Source organism: Protopterus annectens, chromosome 7.part1, assembly GCF_019279795.1.
Source record: "Protopterus annectens isolate FY-2018-M chromosome 7.part1, PAN1.0, whole genome shotgun sequence".
NCBI lineage: Eukaryota > Metazoa > Chordata > Ceratodontiformes > Protopteridae > Protopterus > Protopterus annectens.
In genome coordinates, this window is record NC_056740.1 from 424,499,007 (window position 1) to 424,523,555 (window position 24,549).

At 39.9% G+C, this 24,549-nt stretch overlaps 1 protein-coding gene across 1 annotated transcript in view; it reads left to right on the plus strand.

Annotated features, from left to right (window-relative positions):
• Positions 1 to 24,549, plus strand: part of NT5DC2 (5'-nucleotidase domain containing 2) — a 996,759-nt gene that overhangs the window by 765,372 nt on the left and 206,838 nt on the right. Inside the window, exon 11 of the mRNA XM_044078885.1 lies at positions 19,868 to 19,954. Coding sequence (XP_043934820.1) covers positions 19,868 to 19,954 — 87 coding nt within the window. The remainder of the gene's footprint in view (positions 1 to 19,867; positions 19,955 to 24,549) is intronic.

The following is a 24,549-nucleotide window of genomic DNA, read 5'->3' on the forward strand; positions in this document are numbered from 1 at the left end:
TGGGGTGCCCTCGCCTTTTCTTGAGCAGCACTCTAGGCTGTCTTCAATAGTGTCATCTCATTCCTCCAGAGGTATCACAGAGGCCAATGTGGAAAGGATGGTGAGGAAACTGGTCACAGCAATTTCAGAAAGGAGTCTACACAGTTCCTACACCCTCAGGTCAGGAACATCGTCCATTAACTACTCAAATGGTAGCTGCTACTTCTCTTATCCATGCTGTGGTACTAGAGTCCTCTGATCTGAGTGTTCTGGGCCATTCTGGATCAGAACTGAAGAGTTTTCTTGCCGGATCTAACAGTTACTCTGAGCAAGCTGTCTCAATTATCTTTGGATCTGGGCAGTTCTCTGAGCCGAAGCTTCCAGATTGGATCTGAGTGGATGGAGTCTGCGTCGAGGTTTTTGGAGCCATTTCTCCTTCCTGGAGCTTCGGCGTTGGACAGCTCTGCTCTGACTTCCTCCTTGGGCAGGCAGCTCTTGGAGCAGAGGGGGCTGACAGGCCAGAAACTTGTTTTTTTTACTCCATTGGTTTCCCTCTCTTTGGAGTGGTCACCTTTCGAGGTTGTAAAGAAGGGAGGTCAGGCAGATCCTTCCCCCTTGAATCCATCTTTGACATCCCAGCTGTCTTTGCCCTGTGGTTCTCAGCATTCTGTGCCACTGAGACAGCTAGTCCAAAGCTTTCAGACCATCCAGCCAAGTATCATTGTCTCTTTCAATACTTCTCTGGATCATCCCATTGAAAAAGTCCGTAGGAAGAAGTGCAAGAGAAGGCAGTTGGACTCCCCCAGGAGTCTGTCACTGAGAATGCTGACTTTGATGAAGCGTCTCCCAATTCACCATTCGATGACATCTTATTTGGAGACCCATGTGAGATCATAAAACAGAAGGGTGGTTGGTCTGTCTAAAACCCATCTCCTGAAGAGGCGGTATTTCTGGAAGCTTTCGGGTCTGGCCCGTCTATCTCTTTGGTCACTATGCCCTCTGACCTCATTGATTTGGTTTCTAGATTGGAGTGCAGGGAACCTGATACGATTTGAGCCAATCCCCAAGAGACTGGACAGGATTCTGGCTTCACAAGTAGAGCGAAAGCACTGAAGTAAGGGTGTACTGATTGATGTCATGGTCATAATGGCAGCTACAAAAAAGGAACTCGCAGAACAGAGTTCTACTGTCCACCCCCCATAGAGAATCTAGGATTCTGGACAGATTTGGGAAGTGTGTGTATGTTTCAGTGGCTTTCACTATCCGATCGCTGAGCTATTTGGCACATTTCATTAAGTTCTAAAGGGACTTAAGGAACGTTCAAGCTCCCTTTCAGGGACGACTACTGCAGAGGCTCAAACTTCTGTGGCTTCACAGTTGGCTACCGTTCAGTCTTTTGCAAATTCCATTCATGAGACTCCTCCTGCATGCCGCAAAAGGTACCTCAAGGGCTGCGGGTTCAGCCATTTCCATCAGGAGGTATGCCTGGATGTGCTTTTGTGATTTTGTGTTGCCCTTCAATTCATCTTCCAACAGTGCTCCTTTTGACGGTACTTCCTTATTTGGCCTCACAGTGAAAGACACACTCAGCAGGTGTGAGAAGGATGGAAAGACATCAGCCATGGATGTATGTTTTTCAGCCCCTCAACTGACCTTTTCCAGGAATCAACAGAAATGTTGAAAGGTGTGGTTCAGGAAATCTCAGGGTCCTTTCCAAATGTGTAAGTAGTTCCCCAAGAGGCGGGGGGGGGGTGATAATGGTAGAAGATGCCCCTGTGGCAGAGGAGGCCTGCTAAACTGAGGGTCTAGACATACCATCTCTGACAGACCCAATCAGCAGTGAATGGAGGCCCAATTGCGTGCTTCTGGAGGCAGTTGTGGGTGGCTTATCCTTGCACCAAGCAGCCTGGCTAATCATAAATGACACCTTGGTGCAGAGGATCATTTCCAGAGGTTACATCACTCACTTTTCCCTACCCCCCCATTACCCAGGAAAATTCCCAGTGTTTCACCCAATCAGAGGGAAGTAGCCAAACTGGAAATAAAAAAGCTGCTCGGAAAAAGAGTCATGCAAGAGGTCCCTCTGGAGCTTACTAAAGATTCTTTTTAGTGCTAAAGAAAACAGGGACAATATTTGTGTGGCTGCTACTTGGTCAAATCCTCAGTTTTATCACTCATTACAGATCGGATCTAGTCTCAAGTGAAAGAGTGGTCTTTTGGCTCAACTGTACTCAGGAACATCCTTGGAGTCCACCCAAGACTTTAGGTAGCTGGGGACTCTGTCCCATACGTTGAGGAATGAATGAAAATTGACAACATCAGACAATGAAGTCATGTACTTGCCATAATGTTCCATCTGTGTTCATTTTCATTCTTCCTCAGCTCCCCTCCCTCCATTCCCTTCGTACGACTCCTGGATGGTCACCAAGGACACCCCATGTCCCTTGTATTGAACTCCAGGTTGGTCTTTCTTTATCTCTCTCCCTCTCATTCTCTCAAGCTGTATATAAAATCTGATGGGAGTTGGGCTTGGTGCATTATAGGTAGGAAAAGATCTCGAGAGTTTGTTCTCCATGAGCTGGAGTATCGGCAGAATCTGATCGGAGTATCCGATCCAAAGCCATGCATTGAGGAAGAATGAAAATGGACAACACAGATGGAATGTTATGGTAAGTGCATAACTTTTTTTGTTTGAAACTTCCCTTCTTGAGAAGTCTCATAAGCCAGTGTTTTCATTTCACCCTCTAATTTTTTTCAGTTTTATCAGTTCATCTGAATAGCTAATTAAAGATTCAATTTTTCCACCCTTTTGTTATTTGAGTAGATATATTCTAGAAATGTTTCATTTATTTTAGTTGCCCCCAAGTACATTTGATTTTTTTTCATGTTAAATTACTGGAAGCCATCACTTACACCAAAGCTGAAGCTTGAACTGATTTTTGCCGAACGTCTGAGAGATTCTTCCTAGACAGTTTTTTCTCATTACCTTTTCTAGTTGATTTTCTTTCAGGATCTCCAGATTTTTGTTTGTTGGTATCCAGACAATGCACTTGCTAGTCAGTAACTGAATTTTATGCAAACTGACAATTTCACTAGCCTTTTTATTCCCTCAGTTTCTGTTCTCACATTAGGAGAGCTGAAATTAAGCTGCTGATCAGTGTGCAGGCATCTTGGAAGTCTATGCAAAATATTTATTGATCAGGCTTTGCATAACAAGTGAAAATGTACTGTAAGATAAGTGAGCATCATATTTATGGCTGCTTTAGTGCTGTTGCTGAAGGAATTTTGTAAACATCGATATTGGTGGAGCCTTTTAGTAGCCTATGTAGTGCAGGTCTAGGGATGTCTTGGTGGTGGTAGCCTCCTCTTCTAGGTGCCCTGAAGCTGGTAGCTTTGTTTCCTGTTGAGGCCAGAAAGATAGCAGGTGATCAATTCATCCCCTACACAATGCTGGGATGTCAGCTGATCCAGGCAGCTATCGATCTGCAAGTCTGACCAGCTTCATCTGTAAGGCTATGGAAATGTTCATTATGGAATTAATGGTACAGACTTAGGACTCAAACCAGTTCAAGGACAGATTCTGTCTACTTAATCTGCTCACCTTCAGGGAAAATCTGTACTCCTCTGTCTATACCTTGGAAAGGTGTCAACACCATTCTCTACTCACGTGTAGCTGGTAAATGCATCCAACTAAATGTAAACCCCTATGTAACTTGGTAGATAACGAGCTGTCTCACAAATATAAGACAGGAAATTACAGTTGGTGGATCTACTTCCTACAAAAGACCTGTCATTGGTGGTGTGCCTCAGGATTTGGCTCTTGGGATACTCTACTTTTTGTCATCTACTCCATGGAGGTCAGAGTGAACATTAAGGGCTTATGGCTGACCAAGGATGTTGATGACTGCAAACTTGGTGTCATCATAAACTCTTCAGAAGCCACCAAGGTCTTGGTGTCAAAGCCACAGCCTAAAACCAAACTCCAAAAATTGTAATTGTGTCATTTGGCAAGCATACCATTCTCTGCAACAATCACATCAACAGCACACCCCTGAAAACAGACCCAGTAGTTAGGTGCCTTGAGAATCCATGTGGGCAATAAACTGTCATTTGGTCACCACATATTCTTTGTTGTAATGGAGGGCTTTTTCTTTACACATCTGTTAGATTGTGGCGTCCAGGGAGATGTTCATTTCACTGTTTTTTTTTTCACTTATTATTCTGATCTTTGAATATAATGTTCCCTTTGGTATGTACCTGTCCAAACACCTGACACAACTAAAATGGTCACACTGCTTTTTCACCAAGAAAACCAAGGGCATAAATCATAAAAGATACTCTAATCTCAAATCGTCCCTTTTTTGGTACCTTACAACCTTTTGGTGGGGGGGGGGAGATCTCGTACATTCATTATTTTGCCATTGACTGGATGGATAAAACTTTTATCAGTATTAATACTGGTGCACTGCACACATTTGTTACATCTATGTGTTCCTACTTTATTGGTCTTAAAATATATAATATTTCCAGGTTGTTCTTTATAACATATTTTATTACTTAAATTAGGGCAACTTTTATAACCAAAGGTTGGTTTATCACCTCTAGAATTCCTAATCTCTGGTACTGCAGACAGAATGCACCAGTATTTGTTAATGATTGCTTTAACAGGCTTTGTATCTTGATTATAAGTTAGCATGCATCTTCTAACTTTACTAACATTATTACTTTGCTGAACTATATCAGTATTGTGGGGCTGCTTAGAGAAAATCGGTCTGACATCAGCATTTCATTCTTGAATTGTATTATCTCTAGTGTTATTAACAACATATAACCCCTACATATAAAATCATGTGCTGTATTTAATTGTAGCAACATATGATTATCTTCCGTATGCGGTCTAGCAACATGCTTCATTTTTATTATCAACAGCATTCTTAAAGATAAAAGGTGGTTGCATACTAGTGTGATGCAAATATGTATTTTGTTTAACATATTTCTTGTACAACTCCGTTTCAAGGCTGCCCAGATGTGATTTATATAAAGTAATATCCAAAAATTAACCTGTTGTAATGATGTTTTTTAAACTTTAGGAATTCATTACATATATTCAGTGAGTTAAAAAACATGTTGAATTCTTCTAGAGTACCTGTCCATATAAGAAACAGGTCATCCACAAATCTACAGTAAAAATCAACCTTGGTATATAAAGAATTAAATAAAATGTTTTGTACCTTCCACATAAACATAACAATATTTGCATACGTATTTGCTAAAAGTGTGCCCATAGCAACACCTGTTATTTGTTGGTATAGTTGTGGTTGAAAAATAAAAATGTTATTATCTAATATGACATGCGACAAGTTACACAAATCAAGACCCTCATCCATGTCTGCATATTCCAGTAAAAAACATTTGATACTGTCAATGCCAAAATCATTAGGAATGCATGTAAGAGAGTCAACATCCAAAGTGACTAAAATATAATTACTAATGACCTCATCTTCTACTCATATGTAGAAAATGTGAAGTGCCTTTAGTGATAATATTTGTTGATTGTGTATATTTCTTTAACAGAAAGTTAACATATTTAGAGATGGGCTCCGTGACTCATCCCCTAGTTGAGACAATTGGTCTCAGAGGTGGATTTGTCTGTGACTTGTGAAGTTTAAGTATACCATAAATAAGGTGGATAATGGGTGAAATAGTAGTAAGATAATCAAACAAACAAAAATCTATATGACCTTTGTGCTACATCTCATACAAATCTTTACCAACTTTTTCAATAATGATTGTCTGGTCAGATCTATTAATTTTCTTATCTTTAGTATTCATCATTTCTTGCATGCTCAAAATATAATGATCAGTATCCAGTATAACCACCCTACCCCCTTTATCAGTGTTTTTAATTACTATTTGATCATTATTAATTAAAGACTGTATAGTTTTGTACTCTTCATTATTTAAATTATGAAAGTGCTGCTTCCTTTGCTGCTGATACAGTAAGTACATATCATGCTCAGCAGCACTTTGAAATGCTTGTGTCACAGGGTGAAGATTAGGCATAAAAGTGCTCTTCCCTTTCAGCACAAAATTATTGTAATCACTTTCAGCACCAAATAATATATTCAGGTTTAATGACCTAACAAAATATCTAATTTCAGTAATAGTTTGAGAAATGTCAATTGTACATGCAGGAATGAACACAAGCCCTTTTTTCAAGAACAGTTTTTTCAAAAATAGTAAGTTCGTACCTCGAGGTTAAAGACAAGTTCAGAAGCAGAGCTTAAGATTCTCCTAATTGGAACATTGGCATTGCCTTTTCCATGTCCGATACTCAGAGTTGTAACTGTTTTTCCTTTTGTGCTCTTGTGTGAAAGGGAGCAGTGAATGTGTTAACATTGGAAAATCCGACTGGTCAAGGGCTGAAATGTTAGAATCCACAAGTGTCACGGAACGTGTGACCGGTAAATTTTCAAAACTCTGCACCTGCTCTTCCAGATGAACCTGATGTATAAGGGAATTCCCTTTGTCATTGGATAGAGCAGAAGCTGAAACACCATGAGGATCCAGAGTGAGTTCAGGCTGAATGTCTGGTTTCACCATGTCTGTGCGTGCTCAGCCACATTGCTCAGATGTAGAGGTGAATTTATTTATTTGTTTGACGTTTGTTTTCCAGGGTAGTCCATTGGGCCACAAGAGCACATTTTCAATGGAGCTCTTGGGAGAAAAGCTCCAGAAAAATACAAATACATATAATAATACAGAAGTAAAAATCTGTGGTATACATTTACGTTAAACATTTAAGTGTTAGAAAAGAACAGATCATAAACATTGCAGTGTAAATAAAGAGCAAATCATAAACATTGCAGTGTAAGTAAAGAGCAAATCATAAACATTGCAGTGTAAGTAAAGAGCAAATCATAAACATTGCAGTGTAAGTAAAGAGCAAATCATAAACATTGCAGTACAAGTAAAGAGCAAATCATAAACATTGCAGTATACGTAAAGAACAAATCAAAGAAATGTTGAAATTACAAAAATTGCATAGATTAAGTAAATGGAAAAAGAAAATAAAAATAAAAAGTTTTTTTTTTCTTGAATTACATCAGGTATATATGGTTGTTGGTCATATACATCACTAGCGATGGAGAACTAAAGGAGGCAGTGGTAGGTAAGTGGGTAAGAAAAACTGACATGAAAGTGTAAGTTAGAATTTGGTAGGATGGGAGCATGAATATTTCCATTGTGAAGTAAGGTGTGAGTGCAGAGAGGTTTTAAACAAGGAGAGACTGCTAGTGGTGCGGATAGGAGAAGGGAGAGAGTTCCAAAGGCGAGCTAGAGAAGAACATCAAGTGATTACACAAACCCACGTGTGGGTTTGTGTATTTTAATAAGGTTTTGGGAAATGGATCTCAGGAGTCTGTCTAGTTTGTGCATTTCAAAGGCGTTTGCTAGTGAGGGGCAGGGAGATGGATTATGAATGTGTTTATGTGCTTGGATGAGTTTGGTATAAGTAAGTTAGGTAACTCTAGCCAACCTAATTGGTGGAGGGAATTGCAATGGTGGGAAGAGGCTCTGTGACCTGCAGCAAACTTGGATATTTTGTTATAATAAAATGAGAGTTTAGTTTTGAGGGAAGATTGAAGGTTGGTGAGGATAGTTGCACCATATAATAGGGAAAGGATAAGGTATGTATTGGCTAGTGTAATCCTGGTGGAGGGAGAGATAAAGTGACTATGATGGTAAAGCATACAGAGTTTTTATGAGTTTTTTTTTATATTTACATGTAGATGCTTGTCAAATTTTAATTGATCATCAATAGTTATTCCTGGTAATTTTGCTTCAGAGACCACTTCTTGGGAAGTAGAACAGATTATAGTGGAATCACTTGCATATTGAACGAGGCTGGAGTTTGGGATGGCTTGGTAAAATGAACACAATTCCTTTTCTTTTTTGACCAGGAATTCCTTTTCTTATTGGCCCAGGCAAAAACTGGACTAGTTTTAAAGTCGTTAGTCCCACAGTAACTTTCTTTTTTTTGATGGCAGTAAGCTCAATTTCTTAAGATTTCACCCTTTCCTTTCAGTAGCTTTGCAAAGTAGACTTGAATGCTGATTAAGCTCTATTTTTTCCACTAACTCATTGTACTGCTGATCAGCTTAGCTTCTTAACTAAGCTTGTATCAGTTGAAAAAACTCGTTCATCATGTACATGTATTGCAGTGAACAAGTTACATTCAAAGCTTGCCATCTTTAAAGCAAGTCTGGATATTTTGAAGCATACGTAGGCATTTTTAACCGAGATAAATCTCTTGGCATGATTTTATACTTAATATAGCTCTCAAAACTTAAACGTTGCTATTACAGCCTCTTAAGCAACTGGAGTTTACTCTCAAACATATTTACATTTGTTTTGTATTGTTCAGTTAAACCTTCATTTGAATTAGATGGTGCACAACTCTCTGCAAACACAGAGAGCAATGGATTTTCAGATATATTCAACAAATCTGTAACAGGAATAAGTCCTACAATAGGCATCACACTCATGGATGGCAAAACTAGTGGTGTGGTGCTAGTCATGTCCAATGGATCAAACCAAACAAACTTCTTGTAAACAATAAAAAGAAGACTCTACTGGTAAATCACAGTGAAAACAAATGCAAACTGCCAAAAAAGATAAAAATCCACTATAAACCACTTGGCACCAGACTGAAGTCAAATACTTTAATATGCAACTTTGCAGTTTCACTTAAAAGCTTCCTCAGGCACATAAACATTTAAAACAGTAAAGTCATTTAAATAAGTCATATGATAAAAGTCATACGATAAAAGTTTTTCTTTGATTTGATCCATTGGACAAACTGAAGATATATTACAATTAAATAATACAGCAGATGATTTTATATGTAGGGATTATAATAGTAAATTTGTGTATTAACACTAGAGGTAATACAGTTCAAGAACGTGATGCTGACGACAGCCAATTTTTCTCTAAGCAGCCCCACAATATAGCTATAGTTCAGCAAAGTAATGTTAGTAAAGTTAGAAGATACGTGCTAACTTATAATCATGATACCAAGGCTGTTAAAGCCATCATTAACAAATACTGGTCCATTTTTTCTGCAGTACCAGAGATTAGGAATGCTAGAGGTGATAAACCAACCAAATTCAGTAACGGGTATTCTAACGAAACACTGGTCTACATTAACCAGTGATCCTGACATTAGGAATATAGTGGGTGTTAAACCTAACTTCCTTTTTAAGAATAGAAAGTCCTTAAAAAAGGTTATTATGCTATCCTAGAGATAGAAGGCTATATATGTCAAATAATATTATATGTGAGAGTGTTCAATCTCGCCTTTGTTCTTACACATGGGTTGCTCTGCATCGAGAAGAAGCTCGAGGACATGTAATACCCATAATCCCCCTCTGCCATTACCTCAGATCTAGTTTGCCGCTGCTGCAGTACGCATCGCTGGAGACTAGCTCGGGGCTGTTCAGATAAGATTTTTTTATCTATTCTGTACTAAATTTCAGAAAGTTTCTTTAAATTCTAGTTACTTAAGTAAGAGTAGGTGTGTCAGTGTCAGAATTCTCTATACTTAGAATAAGTTAACTTGTTAGCTTTCGAGTTAGAGTTTTCTTGGACTTGTGACTAAAACCTTTGTAGTCTTGCCTTTTTGGCAGTTATAACTGAATTAGACTTCGGATTCGACTTCTTGGACTAAAAACTTGTGGCTTCTTGTTTTTAGCTTTATCAGACTTTTTTTCCCGGATTTGACATTTATTACTGGATTGGACTTTTACTGGACTGGACTGTTCTTTCATTGTTAATATGTCTGAAAAGATGAAATCTGGTTTTAAACGTTGTCAGTGTGGCCAAAAAATGTCGGTCACAGACAACCACAGTTCCTGTGTCTACTGTCTTGGCCCTCTCCACTTACAAGAGGACTGCTCTATTTGTCACTCTTTTAGTGGGAGGGTCATGACAGAAAACTGATGGATAGAGGATTGCTGAAACCCTCTTTCCAGGAGGCTTTGGATGCTTCAGACCAGGCATCCAAGTGCCAAAGACATCGGCAGTCTAGTTGGATCACCGGTTCCACAGACTAGTGTTCAACTGTTGGCAGTTTCGAGCCTCGAGTCTTGGAACGGTGACGGAGCTCCCTCCACCGACTCTATTGAGGTCGGCTCCGTCTTCGATCCCTTCGACTCGTTCTTCTAGAGCCCTTTCCGACACCGGCGTGGACCGTGTGGTGCAGAAACTTATGGAGCATACGGCCCTGTCCAAGCTTATTTGGTCTCCTCTCAGTTGATGTCGAGACTTGAAGGCCTGCCACTATCTCCATCTGTTCCTCCTCCGAGACCTGTTCGCTGACCTGATGATTGTGGAGCCCTCGGTGCCAGAACCGACTCCATCCGATCTGGTACAAGATCTGTCCTGATTCTTCCATGAGGAAGGTGTTGTCTACTCAGACAACCACATCAGTAGGTACAACTTCTCCTCCCGGACCGTTATCCTCCTCTGCCGGGCACCAGTGTCTCAGCCACCCGAGGCTTCTTCGGATGCTCCCAGAAGTTCCTAGGAAAAGACTGTGTAAGAGGAGACACTTGGATTCTCCACAAGAATCCTTGACATCTGATACTGACTTAGATGAGTCAGAAGGGTCCCCTAAGTCACCTTCAGAGGATGTCTCTTTTGCTGACATCTTGGAGATCCTTAAACAGAGAGGTGACTGGCAAGCCCTCCCCCCTTCTGAGGATGAGTCAGTTTTGCTGAAGGCATTTGGTGCCCGTCCTTCCTCCTCCTGGGTCACTCCGCCCTTTGATGAGTTAATGGAATTAATTCACTCCTGACACGGTGGAACCTGTCCCTAGGAAGCCAAATGAGTACATCACGGAAACACAGGCAAAAGCTTACCTTACCAAAGGAGTTCGGTAGACGCCATGGTGGTGGCAAGTCTTCCTCATCTATCCATCCACCTAACAAAGATTCTAGGACCATGATTTTCAGTTTGCATTCCCTGAACTATTTGACCCATTTTACACGTTTACAGAGGGATCTAGTCAAAGAGTTGGGAGATACCCTCCAGGGTGCTACAGATGCCGCTGTCTCAGAGAAAGTTACAGCGCATCTCAACACCCTTACGTCCATTGTGAACTCGGCCATGAGGCTGATATCCAGCGGCTTCAGCGATTGCTCTTCGTAGGCAATCCTGGATGCGCTTATGTTCGCTTATGAAGCCTTCAAGTCTTCCTTTACTAACGCCCCATTTGATGGAGCCACACTTTTGGCCCTAAAGTAAAGGAGACCCTTACCGGTGTGAACAGGAGGGAAAGACTCTGTCTGCTGTCGGAGTCCGTTTTCCACCCTTCCAGACAAAGGGCAACGTGGTGGGAAAATGTGGTTTCGTAAACCCAAGGGTCTTTTCCAAACACATCTAGAGGCAGAGGGGGGCAGAGGTGGAAGACGCAAAACCAAGGTGACAGGGATAACCTCCCTGGCAAACCTTTTCAGCACTCCTGAGAGGAGGCCCGACTGTCCTGCTCTGGAGGCAGTCGGGGTCACTTAGCTTTATACCCTCAGGCCTGGCAAAACCTTTCTTCAGACAATTGGGTAAAAGCATTGTTACCAGAGGTTACAAAATCCGTTTCTATCCACCCCCATTCCAAAGAAAACTCCCAGATGTACCACCCCATCTAGACCCAGCAGCTACAGAAATTTCAAAGCTGCTAAGAAAAAGAGTCATCCAACCAGTCCCAGCGGACCAAATAGGATTCGAACTTACTCAAGGTTCTTTTAGTTCCAAAGAAAACGGACTGGAGGCCAATTCTGGACCTAAGTCATCTCAACACCTTTGTCAAGAAGGAAAAGTTCGAATGGTCACGCTTCAATCGCTCCTTCGATGCTTACGGAAGGACGACTGGATGTGCTCAATAGCTCTGAAGGGCGCATACTACCACATCAAAATGGCCAGGCCAGAGATCACTGGCTGGGAGCCAGTCACTATCAGTTTGAGCCCTGCCCTTTGGTCTGACCACAGCCCCAGGGTCTTCACCAAATGCATGGCAGTGGTAGCGTCTCATCTGAGGCGCCTGGGATTCCAGGTGTTTCCGTATCTGGACGACTGGCTCCTGTCTGCCACCACCAGGCGTCAACTGATACATGCCAGGGATTACTCCTACAACTTTGCACACACCTTGGCATTTCAGTAAATTTCGAAAATCTTTGCTACAGCCATCACAGCATATCTTATTCATAGGAGCGAATTAGATAGTTAGTTCTAAAACTTCCGACAGAAAGAATAGTAGCACTTCAATTCAACATTTCCCTTCTGCTGTCGTCCAGAAAATCCCCAGCAAAAATTGTTTTGAAAGTTCTGGGTCTCATGGCAGCTCTCATAGCAATACCATTGGGAAGACTGCACATGAGAGTGCTACAATGGCTTCTATTTGCACAATGGTCATTCCAACAACTTCCACTGACTCAAATATTGATAACGAAAACATGCAAATCACACCTAAGGTGGTGGTTACAGACTTGCAACCTATCCGGGGAAGACCATTTGTGCTACCCACACGATAACCACGGACGCTTCCCTGATAGGGTGGGGGCATCTTTCAGGGACAGACAGTCAATGGACCAATCTGGAGTACAATCTGCACATCAATGTTCTGGAGTTGAGGGCAGTGTTTTGGCGTTGCAACACTTTGCTCACCTTCTTCCTCCAGGGACCATTGCAGTTCAGACAGACAACATGTCCGTAGTCTGGTACATAAACAAGCAAGGGGAACCAGGTCCTACCAACTATGCAGAGAGGCCATGAGAATTTGGCAATGGGCAGAGTCCACCAGTCGCTTTCTGATCGCAACGCACATCCCGGGTCATCCAACGCCATAGTCGACAGGCTGAGCAGGGCAATACTATTGCGTGGTCCCTCAGTCAGTCAAAAAGATTTTGGGGCCAGCCTACCTGCGATCTGTTTCCAATGAACGCCAAATGCAGGAGCTACTTTGCCCTATTACCCCTCCAGGGAAGTCGGTCTCCTATATGCTTTTCCTCCATTTCCTGATTGCAAAGTTTCTGCAGAAAGCAAACAACCTTCAGAGGACTATAATTCTCATTGTCCGTTCTGGCCTCGTCAAATTTGGTTCCCTTTCTCTTGCATCACGGGACCTTGGATGCTGGACCCAGAGCCAGATCTACTGACTCACTCGTCAGGAGTTCCTCACCCATCCCTGAATCTCTCCATCTAGCAGCTTGGCTCCGCTTTCCTTTTAGCCAGGTCAATTCCGGTTCAAGATATTTTGGTAGCTTCTCATAAAGTTTCCACTACAAAGACTTATACTAGTAAATGGAAACGTTTTGTCTTCTGAGTCACATCAGTTGGACCCTGTTACAGCTCCGCTGAATAAGGTCTTAGAATTTCTAACGAATTATTTCAGGAAGGAGTAAGAGTACAGTTGGCTGCCATTTCTAGCTATCATATAGAAGAAAGTGGTGCACCTATTATGGCTCACAGACTCTGTAAAGCCTTTTAAAAGGTTCCTTTCATATCAGACCACCAGTCAGAAGCCCGACATCACCGTGGAATTTAAATTTGTTGCTCTCTAAATTGATGCTACCACCCTTTGAACCAGCTTCAAGTTGCACTTTGAAATTTTTGTCATGGAAAACATTATTTCTAGTGGCTATTACATCTGTCTGAGCTGCAGGCCCTTTCGGTCAAACATCCCTATTTAATTTTTCATTCTGACAGAGTATCCCTCGCACTAATCCATCCTTTCTTCCCAAAGTTTGTTCTACTAGTAATATTAATCAGTCCATTGAATTACCCACCTTCTTTAAAGACCACTCTAATAAATTAGAGTATATGTTGCACAAACTGGACGTCCATAGACAACTCAGATTTTATTTAGATAGAACAAAAGATCACAGGAAATCTGATCAGCTATTTATAGCTTTTGCTGACAGCAGAAAGGGTCTTGCAGTTATGAAACGAACTCTTTCTAAGTGGCTAACTGATTGTATCATTTATGTTTATGAAAATTCTGATCAAACATTATCAGCAAAACCCAGAGGACATTCTACCAGATCAATTTCTACATCTTTGGCTCATGCAGCTCGTTTACCTTTAGACATCATTTGTGCGGCTGCTACTTGGGCTAAACCACATACATTTATCTCTCATTACAAAGTGGACAGGGTTTCTAGGGATAGGGCAACCTTTGGTTCCACTGTGCTCAAGAACGTTCTCCTTGAGTTCCTCAGGATCATGGAGCTAGGGAGAACAAAGGCGAGATTGAACACTCTCACATAAAGAAGTTATGTCCTTACCATAACGTTCCATGTGGAGTGTTCATCTACTTGTTATTACACTCCCACCCTTCCCACCCTTAGGAAGAACGTTCGATTTGGTGCCTGGTCTGGAGTATTCTCCTTCTGCTGTTGCAGTGTTGGTGTTGCTATCATACCCTTGGTATGTTTGTATATATGTAATTATGTATATAGTTTGGCATGTATGCGTGATTGTTGTCTGGTTTGCTTGCAAACTAGATCTGAGGTAATGGCAGAGGGGGATTATGGGTATTACATGTCCTCGAGCTTCTTCTCGATGCAGAGCTTGCACGGAGCCGAGGATAACCCATGTGTAATAACCAAGGCGAGATGAACACTCCACATGGAACGTTATGGTAAGGACATAACTTCTTTTTATGGCACCTTTCCCTGTAATAACTGTCATTTCTGCAGGTACATTGATAACTCTGGTGTTATTTTACATCTGGACAATGGAACTTTCTTTAAATTCAAAACTGTACTGGACTGCAATTCTTTGAGTGTTTATTTGGCTGCATGTTGTACCTGTTCGGCCTTCTATGTTGGGAAGATCAATAGGAAACTTAAATTCAGGATTCGAGAGCACATAGTTATCAGGAATAATGTCATGACGAATGCCTAGGCTAAACATGTTTCTGTTTGTGATCATTCATATTGCTTCAAGTTTTTAGTTATTGAAATTATTCAGGAAAATGAATGTGGTGGTGATGTGATTAATGATACTGAGATGGATAATTAGACTAAGAGCAGATGTGGGGCAAAGGGTTGAATGACGGGGTTCCATTGAAACCAATGCTAAAATAGGTCTCTTTTTAAGTGAACTAGGAAATTATTTTGTATACCTGTTTTTTGTTACAATATTTTACTGTTTTATCTTTATATATATATATATATATATATATATATATATATATATATAGTTTATTTTTATGGCAGGTTTTTATATTGTATTCTGTGTGAATGGACACGTTTATCTGATTTGAGATTTGATTGGTTGCATGGTAATTGGATGGCTGTATATGGATGGATTTGCTCTTGTTTGATTTTGTCTGATGAAGTGGTGTCTCATTACCAAGCAAGTGCTAACATTCGCCAAAACGTTCATTTTATGGATTTATCATTTGGAGCTGCTTTTCTCAATCCATTGGTTGTTTTTTTTTTTTTTTAGATGTTCGTGTGCATAATTATAAAGTGTTTATAATGCCTAAAAGAATGGCAAAAGTAATGCCAACAATTCATAGATGTAGATCATTGTGGTTTTGTGGAGGAGAGGCTAACATTAATAGAACATTGAGCCAGAGGGAAGCAGAATGTAAGAAAATACCATTGTTGTTGGTGGGTCTTAATGCAGTGTAAGCATTTGACAGAGTAAGCTGGGACTTTATAAGCAGGGCAATGGAAGGTTTTGCATTTCCTGAAAAAATTATAAGGTTGATTTGGAGGATATATGAGGGATCTCAGGCAAAACCTAAAGTGGGTGGGGTCCTGTCTGATAATTTCTGCTTGAGCAGAGTAACCAGGGAGGCTGTTCTCTTTCCCCTTTGTTATTTGCATTATATTTAGAACCACTGACAAAGAAAATAAGGGACTCAGACATTCATGGATATAATCAGGTTGGTAGTCAAGAAAAGCTGACTGTATTTGCAGATATTATTTTATACCTGAAAAAAAGTGTTGTAACATTTTGAGACAGTTTCAATTCTTTTCGGGATACAAAATTAATAAAAGTAAAACAAAGGCAGTAGCGGTAAATTATGTACTCGCACACAAATTGGTTCAGCAATATCCTTATTTATGGGGGCATGATAAAATGAAGTATTTAGGAGTATGGATTAAAATGATTCTGGTGTGGCAGCTAAGGATAAGTGGGAAGAGACTAAACAAAAGATAATACAAAAACTTGGAAAATGGAGGCTTTGTTATATGAATATGGATAGTAAGATACAAGAAGTTAAAATCTTTAGTCTCATTAGTCTTGTACACGGGTAAGGCATATTTTATCAACCAGAGGAGATGATGAGGATAGCAATTAATGAAGAGATAAAGGACTTTATCTGGGAGGGGAAGATAAGAGTCAAGTGGGATACGCTGATTCTTCTGTAGAACAGTGAGTATTGGGATTACCCAATTTTGAAGGGGTTATTTCATAGCTATACAGTTAAGGCTCCTATTGTATATAGCACAAACAGAAAACTAATTTAAAGTGGAAAGGGACGACGAAAAAAAATGGAAAGGGAGCGTGGAGCTCAAGAAACAAGGAGAGACTGGGATTTTGGATGCATGCCTTTAATGAGCATAATCATACAGAATATTATATTTGTAAAGTAGCAGAAAGTATCCTAAGAACTAAGCCAACACGGGAGTGGAGAAAGATTCTGTCAATAGGGAGGACTGCTATTAGGGATATAGACAGTTGGCAAGAAGGGGTGGAATTTATTGGACAAAACTGACAAAGGAACCAAGGTATTTGGGAGATTTGGGAGCAAATAACTAGAGAGAGAAAGATGATAGAATGGGAAGATGACAAGAATTTATTTCCACTGCATTTAAGATATTGTCTTCCCTGTCAAGGATTGATATCAGAGTATAGGCAGAGAGGAAGATATTTGGGGTCTTAAATGAAAGACCAGCACTGGTAGAGTTTTTAGTAGAATCTAGAACAGAAGCTGCCATTAAAAAAGGTATAATTAGTAGAACATATAAAAATTTGCATGATAACTGTAAGAATCAATCACAGGAGGCTAGAAAGGATTGGGAAGAGAGACTGCATAAGCAGTTCACAAAGAAACACATGGGAATATATATATAAATATATATGTATATATATATATATATATAGTGTCTCCCAACTATGCAACAAAATCCAGAAGATTTAGGTTTTTTGCTTGGAAATGTTTACATACATATTTTTATACCCAATGTAGACCAGAGAATTTTTCCTCCCGTAGACTGCAAATGTTGGAGGTGTGATGGTAAAGAAAGAGTTATGTGGGAATGTATTTTCTGTAAGTGTGGTGATTTGGTGGACTTTAAGGATTCCCTGCAGGATGGCAGTGCTGGAGATGCTGAGTGGGCAGATTAGTGTGATGAGTGAGGTGATTTTTCTGGGATATGATACAGAATCAGAATTGCCTAGACATAATAAGGCCTTGCTGTGTGGAATTATGGTGGCTGCCAAAAGAAGTCACTAGAAAATATAAATCAAAATCTGAGCAAACTATACTAGAAATAGAGAATATAGTAACAAAGACAAAATGACTGGAACTGAGATATTTAGTAAAAGATAGGAGCAAACTACATAGGAAAAAAATAGTAGAAAAAAGCAGCAAGCAACCCACAAGGCAAATGTTCCGTTGTAGATGAGATAAATCATGAATAATATTGTAGGTATCACAGCGAAGCAACCAGGCAGTCCCAGAAAGCTATATATACATAGGAAAAAATGTGAATTGTGGGAACAGTACATACTGGGGAGGAGTGAGGTTTAAAACAAGGTAGGACTTAAATCAGCTATGTAATGTCTGACTGAGAACAATTGGGTAGATTATAAGTGATGTATAATGTTTGCAACTGGGAGTGTCAGTATGGTTTGTGATTTAAAATGCATGAAATTAGGATTGTGTAAGTGTGGTTTGTTTTCATTTATATAATGTATGATTGTCTATGTCATAAGTGATGGCCTAATAAAGTTGTTTCCTGTTTTTTTTTTTTTTTTTTTTTCCTTAAAAGGGAGCAGGAATGAATTTATGTAATGTTGATTAGGCTATATGATATATAGCAATAAATGTGATGCATATTTTTTTGTAAACATAACCTTCTTAATACAGTTTGTCTACTTTTATGTAAATGCAAATGTTCTTATGTCACAAGTGATAATTAAATTAAGGCGTTTAAAAAAAGTAGTTCATGTTGGTTTTACTGGTGTAGTGTGTCTAGTGACTGTGATGCTATGAACTGGGGAATAATGGACAGGTTTCGGTTACTGTTGGCAGGACTGCACTGGAAGGGGTCATCTAAGATGGATAAAGTCTTAGGGAGACATTATAACCCTTATCTGCAGCTGTAAAGTGTGAAGCTTATTTAGGTGTGGCAGGTGTTGGCTATTACCTGAGGCAGCGGTCCACTTTTACCACACACCCTTAAGATCATTTACCCCTCATATATGAATTGACTTGCAGTGACTTTAGATTGAGATTATACCTCAGTTTGCAGCAGAGTATTTGATGGCGGCTGTTGGAATTTATGTAGCCATTCAGCAGAAATGCATAATGTAGTTACTTTTAATGTAAAATTTTGATGAAAGAAGTAAAAATAATTTTAAGAGTAGGGCAAGTTTATAGGCAGCTAGATGCCACCATTTTTAAACTTCCCATATATGCTAACAAGTAAAAGTTTTGTGGACTAAAATCTCCTCACTTATCACTGAAAAAAATTCCATCGGCTCAGATGGTCTACTTAGGAAAATGAAGTAAATACATTAACATAGTGCACGTGTACTTATTTTAATGTATCTGTTAGAATTAACTTTACTGCCATAAACTCATAAATTGTCATTAGGAATTAGGTGAACTCTTGACTTCTACACCAAAACTGGAAGTGCTAAGTGCTTCCTTGTTAGAGTTCTGCATCACCAAGCTTGTATCCTAACTAACTGGTAAGTGAACATTTATTAAACTTTTCTCATATGGCAGTAAACGCATTCAGTATGGTTATGTGCAAGTAATGCAAAATAAAATAAATTAGGCATAAAATGCAAATAAAGCCTTAGACTCATGAAGTGCAGAGCATTCATTCTGAATGCACAAGTCTTGACTAAGTTGGAGTAGATGTATATTTCTCAGAGAAGGTGGGATTTGCATATTAATGTAACATAGGGTGTTGCTGTAAAATTCAAATTGCCTTTAACATTGATTGGCAAAGTGCAGTGTCAGAGCTGCAGGGAAGAGGAAGGTGTTATCCCCGCAGGATAGGTTATAGTGCCACTTCACAAAATGTGTTGCTGATGCATCTTTAGGACATAGAGATGAACCAAAGAATAGTGTATAAAGTATTAAAAGGAGTGTATCAGATGATGTAGCAGTTACACACTTAAATGACTTTGCATATGTATACTAGTTAAGAGACTAGTAATTTGTTACATTCTTCTGACCTTCCACATTGAAGATAACTAACAGCCATGGTACAGACTTGGAGTGAGAATAGAGAAATTTGTGAAAATACTTTTTTTTTCAGAAAAAAAGGCAGCGATGGATTGAACATACTACCTCATAGTGAGGTGCGAGAATTTAAAGTGGTGGATTTAATAGCGTTCTGTATCAGTAGGTGTGAACTACACCAAACAGATGTGATAATGACACTAAAACATTTCATTTGCTAGTGTGTGTGTGTGTGTGTGTGGGGGGGGAGTTGTATGTCACTGAAAGGATAGAGTTAAGGGTATTTGAAAACGGAAAGTCTTTTCTGTCTTGCTATAATCTCAATTTGCATGAAATTGTTCTTGCAAAAAGTTTGTGTGCAGTTTCATCTCCATTGATTTTTCCTCTTTCTTCAGGGAAATCTGACTGATTTTATTAGGCTAACAGGCTGGCAAGGTTCTAACGTGTTATATTTTGGTGACCACCTGTACAGTGATTTAGCTGTAAGTATTTTTTTTTCTTTTCTGTTTTTGTGCATATGTCATGAACTGTTTCATTTTATCCAATATATAAATAGTTTTGTTTAAAAGATTTGCTGATAGTGGTCAGTTCTCCATACTGAATTAACATCTTTGTGGACAAGGGTTTAGCATTACTGCTGCTTGTTTTTCAGCCATCTGTAGTGTTACAGGCATCAGCATTGCAGCGATGTACCTTTTTTAAAATAACTATATGACTGTTTCGAAATTTTAAAGTTTGCTTATGTTGATCCAGTTACCAGTTATGTAACAGTTAGACCAGCTCTTCAGAATGGACAGTGCTTTACTGTAGGCCGCAGAATCTTTTATTTGGCAGATTCTGCCATGAAATTTGAAGACACCATTTCAGATACACTTTGCAGCAGCTATGTTAAATATTCTGCATTTTGTGTTACTGATTAATATTCATCTGCTGTGGTGAATTCTAGTCTTAGAACCTCTCCTTCTATTCACTGTCACTGTGTGTGCGACAGAGGGGTAGTAAGAAGGGAACAAAGATATTCATAAGTTTACTGTTGGAGTGCCAGGACTGGTAAAAGTGCTTCACTCTGGGCAGCATGTTGTGCCACTTAGAAGTTACCCAGAGATTGATGCCAACCTGTTGCTTACCTCTAAATCTTAGCTCTCCTCTTACCGTGGAGTTTTAACAGCTGTTGCAACATGGTTTTACCAGTGTAGTCTGGCTACTGGCCATTATACTTGGATTGCAGAGTTTGGTTCCAGAATGTACATAAAAAAGCCCTCAGTGTCACCCATATGACAGAACTTGAATTTGCAGCTTGGGTGCAGGAGCAGCCAGGCAGATGAGGGTGAGAAGGAGAGCCTTGTACCTTCTTACCCTTGCTGGGTAGTGGGCTTTACACCACTGGCAATTGGAGGTCTGTTGGCAATAAAGTTACAACCAGAAGCTGGCATTACCAAGACATTGATGGTAGCTCTCAGTACATGTGTAAAAACATGTTTGCACATGGACTGTATGAGGCCATTGCATGACTGCCAGCTACTAGTGTCTGTGTTAGGACTTGACTAGAATCCCTGAACTATCCAAATGTATGAGACTTCCCTGCAGGCCATCGAAGCTGAGGAGGAAGTGTGACAGTAGCTTTGGGAGTAGTGTATCACTAGGTTTTCTTTTAGGCAACGGGGAGAGTTGGTGATATATTGTCTCGATGTGGGCCTTCAGACTCTAGCATATACCCAGTGACAGGGTGGGGGATCAGTAGGCAGATGGCTGTAGGGAAGTCTGATATTCTGTGGATGACCAGGGCATAACTTCCTGTAGTCATCTTTTTGTCTTTTTCCTAGGGTGTTGACCAGATTTTTATTCTTAAGGGAACAGATGGACTCAGGGCTTATTGGAAGAAGGCTGACTGTCAGCAGGTGATGAAACAAAAGGAAAACAAAAAAAGTTTATTTCAGGTGGGCTTCATCAAGGTTTCTTTGGCACCTAGTGTGTGTCATACCCTGTTTTTAGTTTATCTCTACAAAACTGGCATTCTTCACCTGTGCTGCTGAGCAATACCTCTCAGCCTCTTGGTACAAGAAATCTGGATAAAGTCAAAAATAGCGACATATTTTAAATATTGTTTTTACAAGCTAAGAAAGTTGTTTGAATAAAAGGTTTTGTGTAACTATGCATTTTTTGAAGGATATCAAGTTTGACACTCAAATGTCTGTCATTTAGTGAACTTAATCCTTACATATTTGCCAGAAAACCACAAATTTTATGAGGAACAGGCAAAATATAAAATCTGGGTAGTTGATAGCTATGCATAGTACTAATATTAGCACTTGTTGGGAAATAAGACATTGTCTGTTTGCTGATGCTGCTTTCACTGTTAATATTTCTCATTTTATTTTCATTCTTAAAGTCAAAGGCATTTTGATGTAGCAAATTATCAGTGCTCTGCAACAGATATGGTAGGTTTTAGAAGTGGTTGGGATGGTCATAACTTGGATTAAAATGTTGTTGCATTAGGTCCACTTAGACATCTTCATTGAATAGATCCGCCATGAGTGCTGAAATTTGATGAAGGGCTGCAGAATTACTGCGATCATAAACAGTCCTTAGGCCTGCTTGTGATGATTTTGTAGGCTACACACTGCTTCATCTCACATATTTGAAGGAAGCAACAACATCCACGGTCACCCTCAAGGTCCTGTGCTTCATGTTCTTTTGGATTATTCACTTTTGGGGGATCTGCTGTTGCCACTGGACTGTGTTTTCTTGGGATGTACATCATCTGGATCATGCCATCACCCTACTCTTGACTTGGGGGGCATGTGCTCCTCCATGATCCCCAGAGCATTGCCATCATCTTAGTCATCATTTCATCCTCAGCGTTTGTAGGAACATGCCTTTGTTGGATTCCTAATAATCCCTGACTTTGTATCTGCCAGGTTGCCAACTAGGACCATCATATGCCTACCTGTCTGTGGCTGCTGCCAGTACTAAAATCCAGTTAGCGAGCACAGAAGTGAAGGTTTAATGTCCTACTTGAAGTCTGACCCCATTGACTCTTCCCTCTCTTAGACACTGGTCAAATTGCAATCCAGAGAACACCTACTTTGATGCAGCTAGGCAGTCTGAGTATGTGATTTGCTTTTAGTCATTCCTCAAATTTTTGGTGACTAAAAAAAACATTGTCCTGCGCAATATTTTCAGAGTATGTTCACATTTTGCTTTTAGGTGGGGGATGCTGACAGTTAAATATACAGTTGGGCTTTCAGCTGACACTCCTGTTTAGAGTGATGTCCTTCAACTGAAATTTCAAGATCCAGGCAGCCTTTTGCATCATGTTTACTTTGCTGTGCATCATGGCTCAGTAAGTTTAATTTTTCTCCCTGTTATACAGCTGATGCACTTTTATCAGAAATGTACTGAGTAGATTTATACCCACTTGTGCCATTACGGCTATAAGACTGAAGCCTGCAACACTGCTTTTCCAAGTGGTTTGAATGTCCAAAGCCATACCCAAGACTCTTCAAGATCTTGGCATGTAACTAATTGCTATGACTTGATTTTACTATATGGACATGTTTCTTTAGTGGAAATCTTTAGTCTTACACCAGTTTCTCTCCCTCCATCCCCTACATGAAAAATTTGTGCAAAACAGTTGCAGCCTAATCATGGTGCTTTTTCTGTTCATTAGAAAGGAAATGTTTGGAGCACATGTCCTTTCTTTTGAGATGGCTGGTTCTTGATGGGGTTGATCTTGGACATTGGAACTACTTGCAATGCAGCGTTAAGTTGCATCATTTGTATAGGTGGTTCTTAGATCTATTTGCATAGTGTTTCTCTTGGAACATCTTTAAGATTTTGTAGGTTACTTATAATTAATTATGTGTTGTGAATTTTACTCTGGCGGAACGGCACTATTGATGGACCATCCACTAAGTTTATTTTTCTTTTAGTGCAGGTTCCGTTTTTGTTTTGTTTGAAACACTTGTTATGATTTGGATCATTATCCATTCCAGTCTAAAAAAAGGTTTATATGGTAGCTGTCTTTCTCCAGCATTAGATGGAGATAGGGAAAGAGAGAGAAACTGCCCAACTCCCACAACAAATTCATATTCTCCTTTGGGATCTTAATTTGTGGGAAGGAGGGTTAACTGTAATTCTAACACTGGAGGCTTTGTGTAGTGGGAAAATGTTAGGAGTTCCTCTGATAATCCTCTGCTTACCGCATTTCATAATTGTCTTGTATATTTAGAAACAAACATTTCTTCTGATAATGCATGTCATGATCTGGACTAGGAATTTGCATCTAGCTTCTTGCATTATGCATGTCTTTGCTGATTTCTATAAAACCTGGATCTTGATCCTAATTTTTATGATAGGAAATGCATTCAGTTCTTAAAATGCAAAAACATTTCAAGAGTTCCTGTGGTCATCGTATCACTATCCAGTACCCTCAGTGGCACTGTATATGTTACCAGGGAAAGGAGTGCATTTTGAGCCATTGGCCCCACATGCCTTCTCTTCACCCCAGTGATCTACAGGAGACACAGGAAAAGGTTTGAGGTCTGCAGCAGCTCAGTGAAGATGTGTTTGTAAGAATTGCTCCTTAAGGAGGGCCAGACTGCTACCAGAATAGAATGGAAAGATAAAGGGGAATCGGAGGATAAATGTCATTGCGATCCCACCCCTGCAAAATTCTCCCGTAAGTCATTCTTCACTGGTAGTGAGTTTAACATCTTCTAGCAAGGGAAATCAGCCTTGCATCTTTTAGCAGCCAATGATGAAGGGAACATGAGAAGTGCACCCCATCAGCTGCCTGGAGGAATGTCATTCTTGGACAGATTCTTCCAAATTGTTGCATCAGAAGCATGATCAATTACAAACTAGCAACTTGCAGTATTTCCGCTGTGTTCCTTGGCAAGGGTGCACCTGATTCACATGTGATCAGGGAATCATCTTCCCATGCCCCCAGCAGATTTTTTTTCTGTCCTTGCTGGCCATCACCATTGCTGGGCCCATTCCTTTCTGGAGTAAAAGATAATAGTGGCAAGACCATTATCCAAAAAGACACCATTTTGTTTTCTGTTTTCTGGTTTTA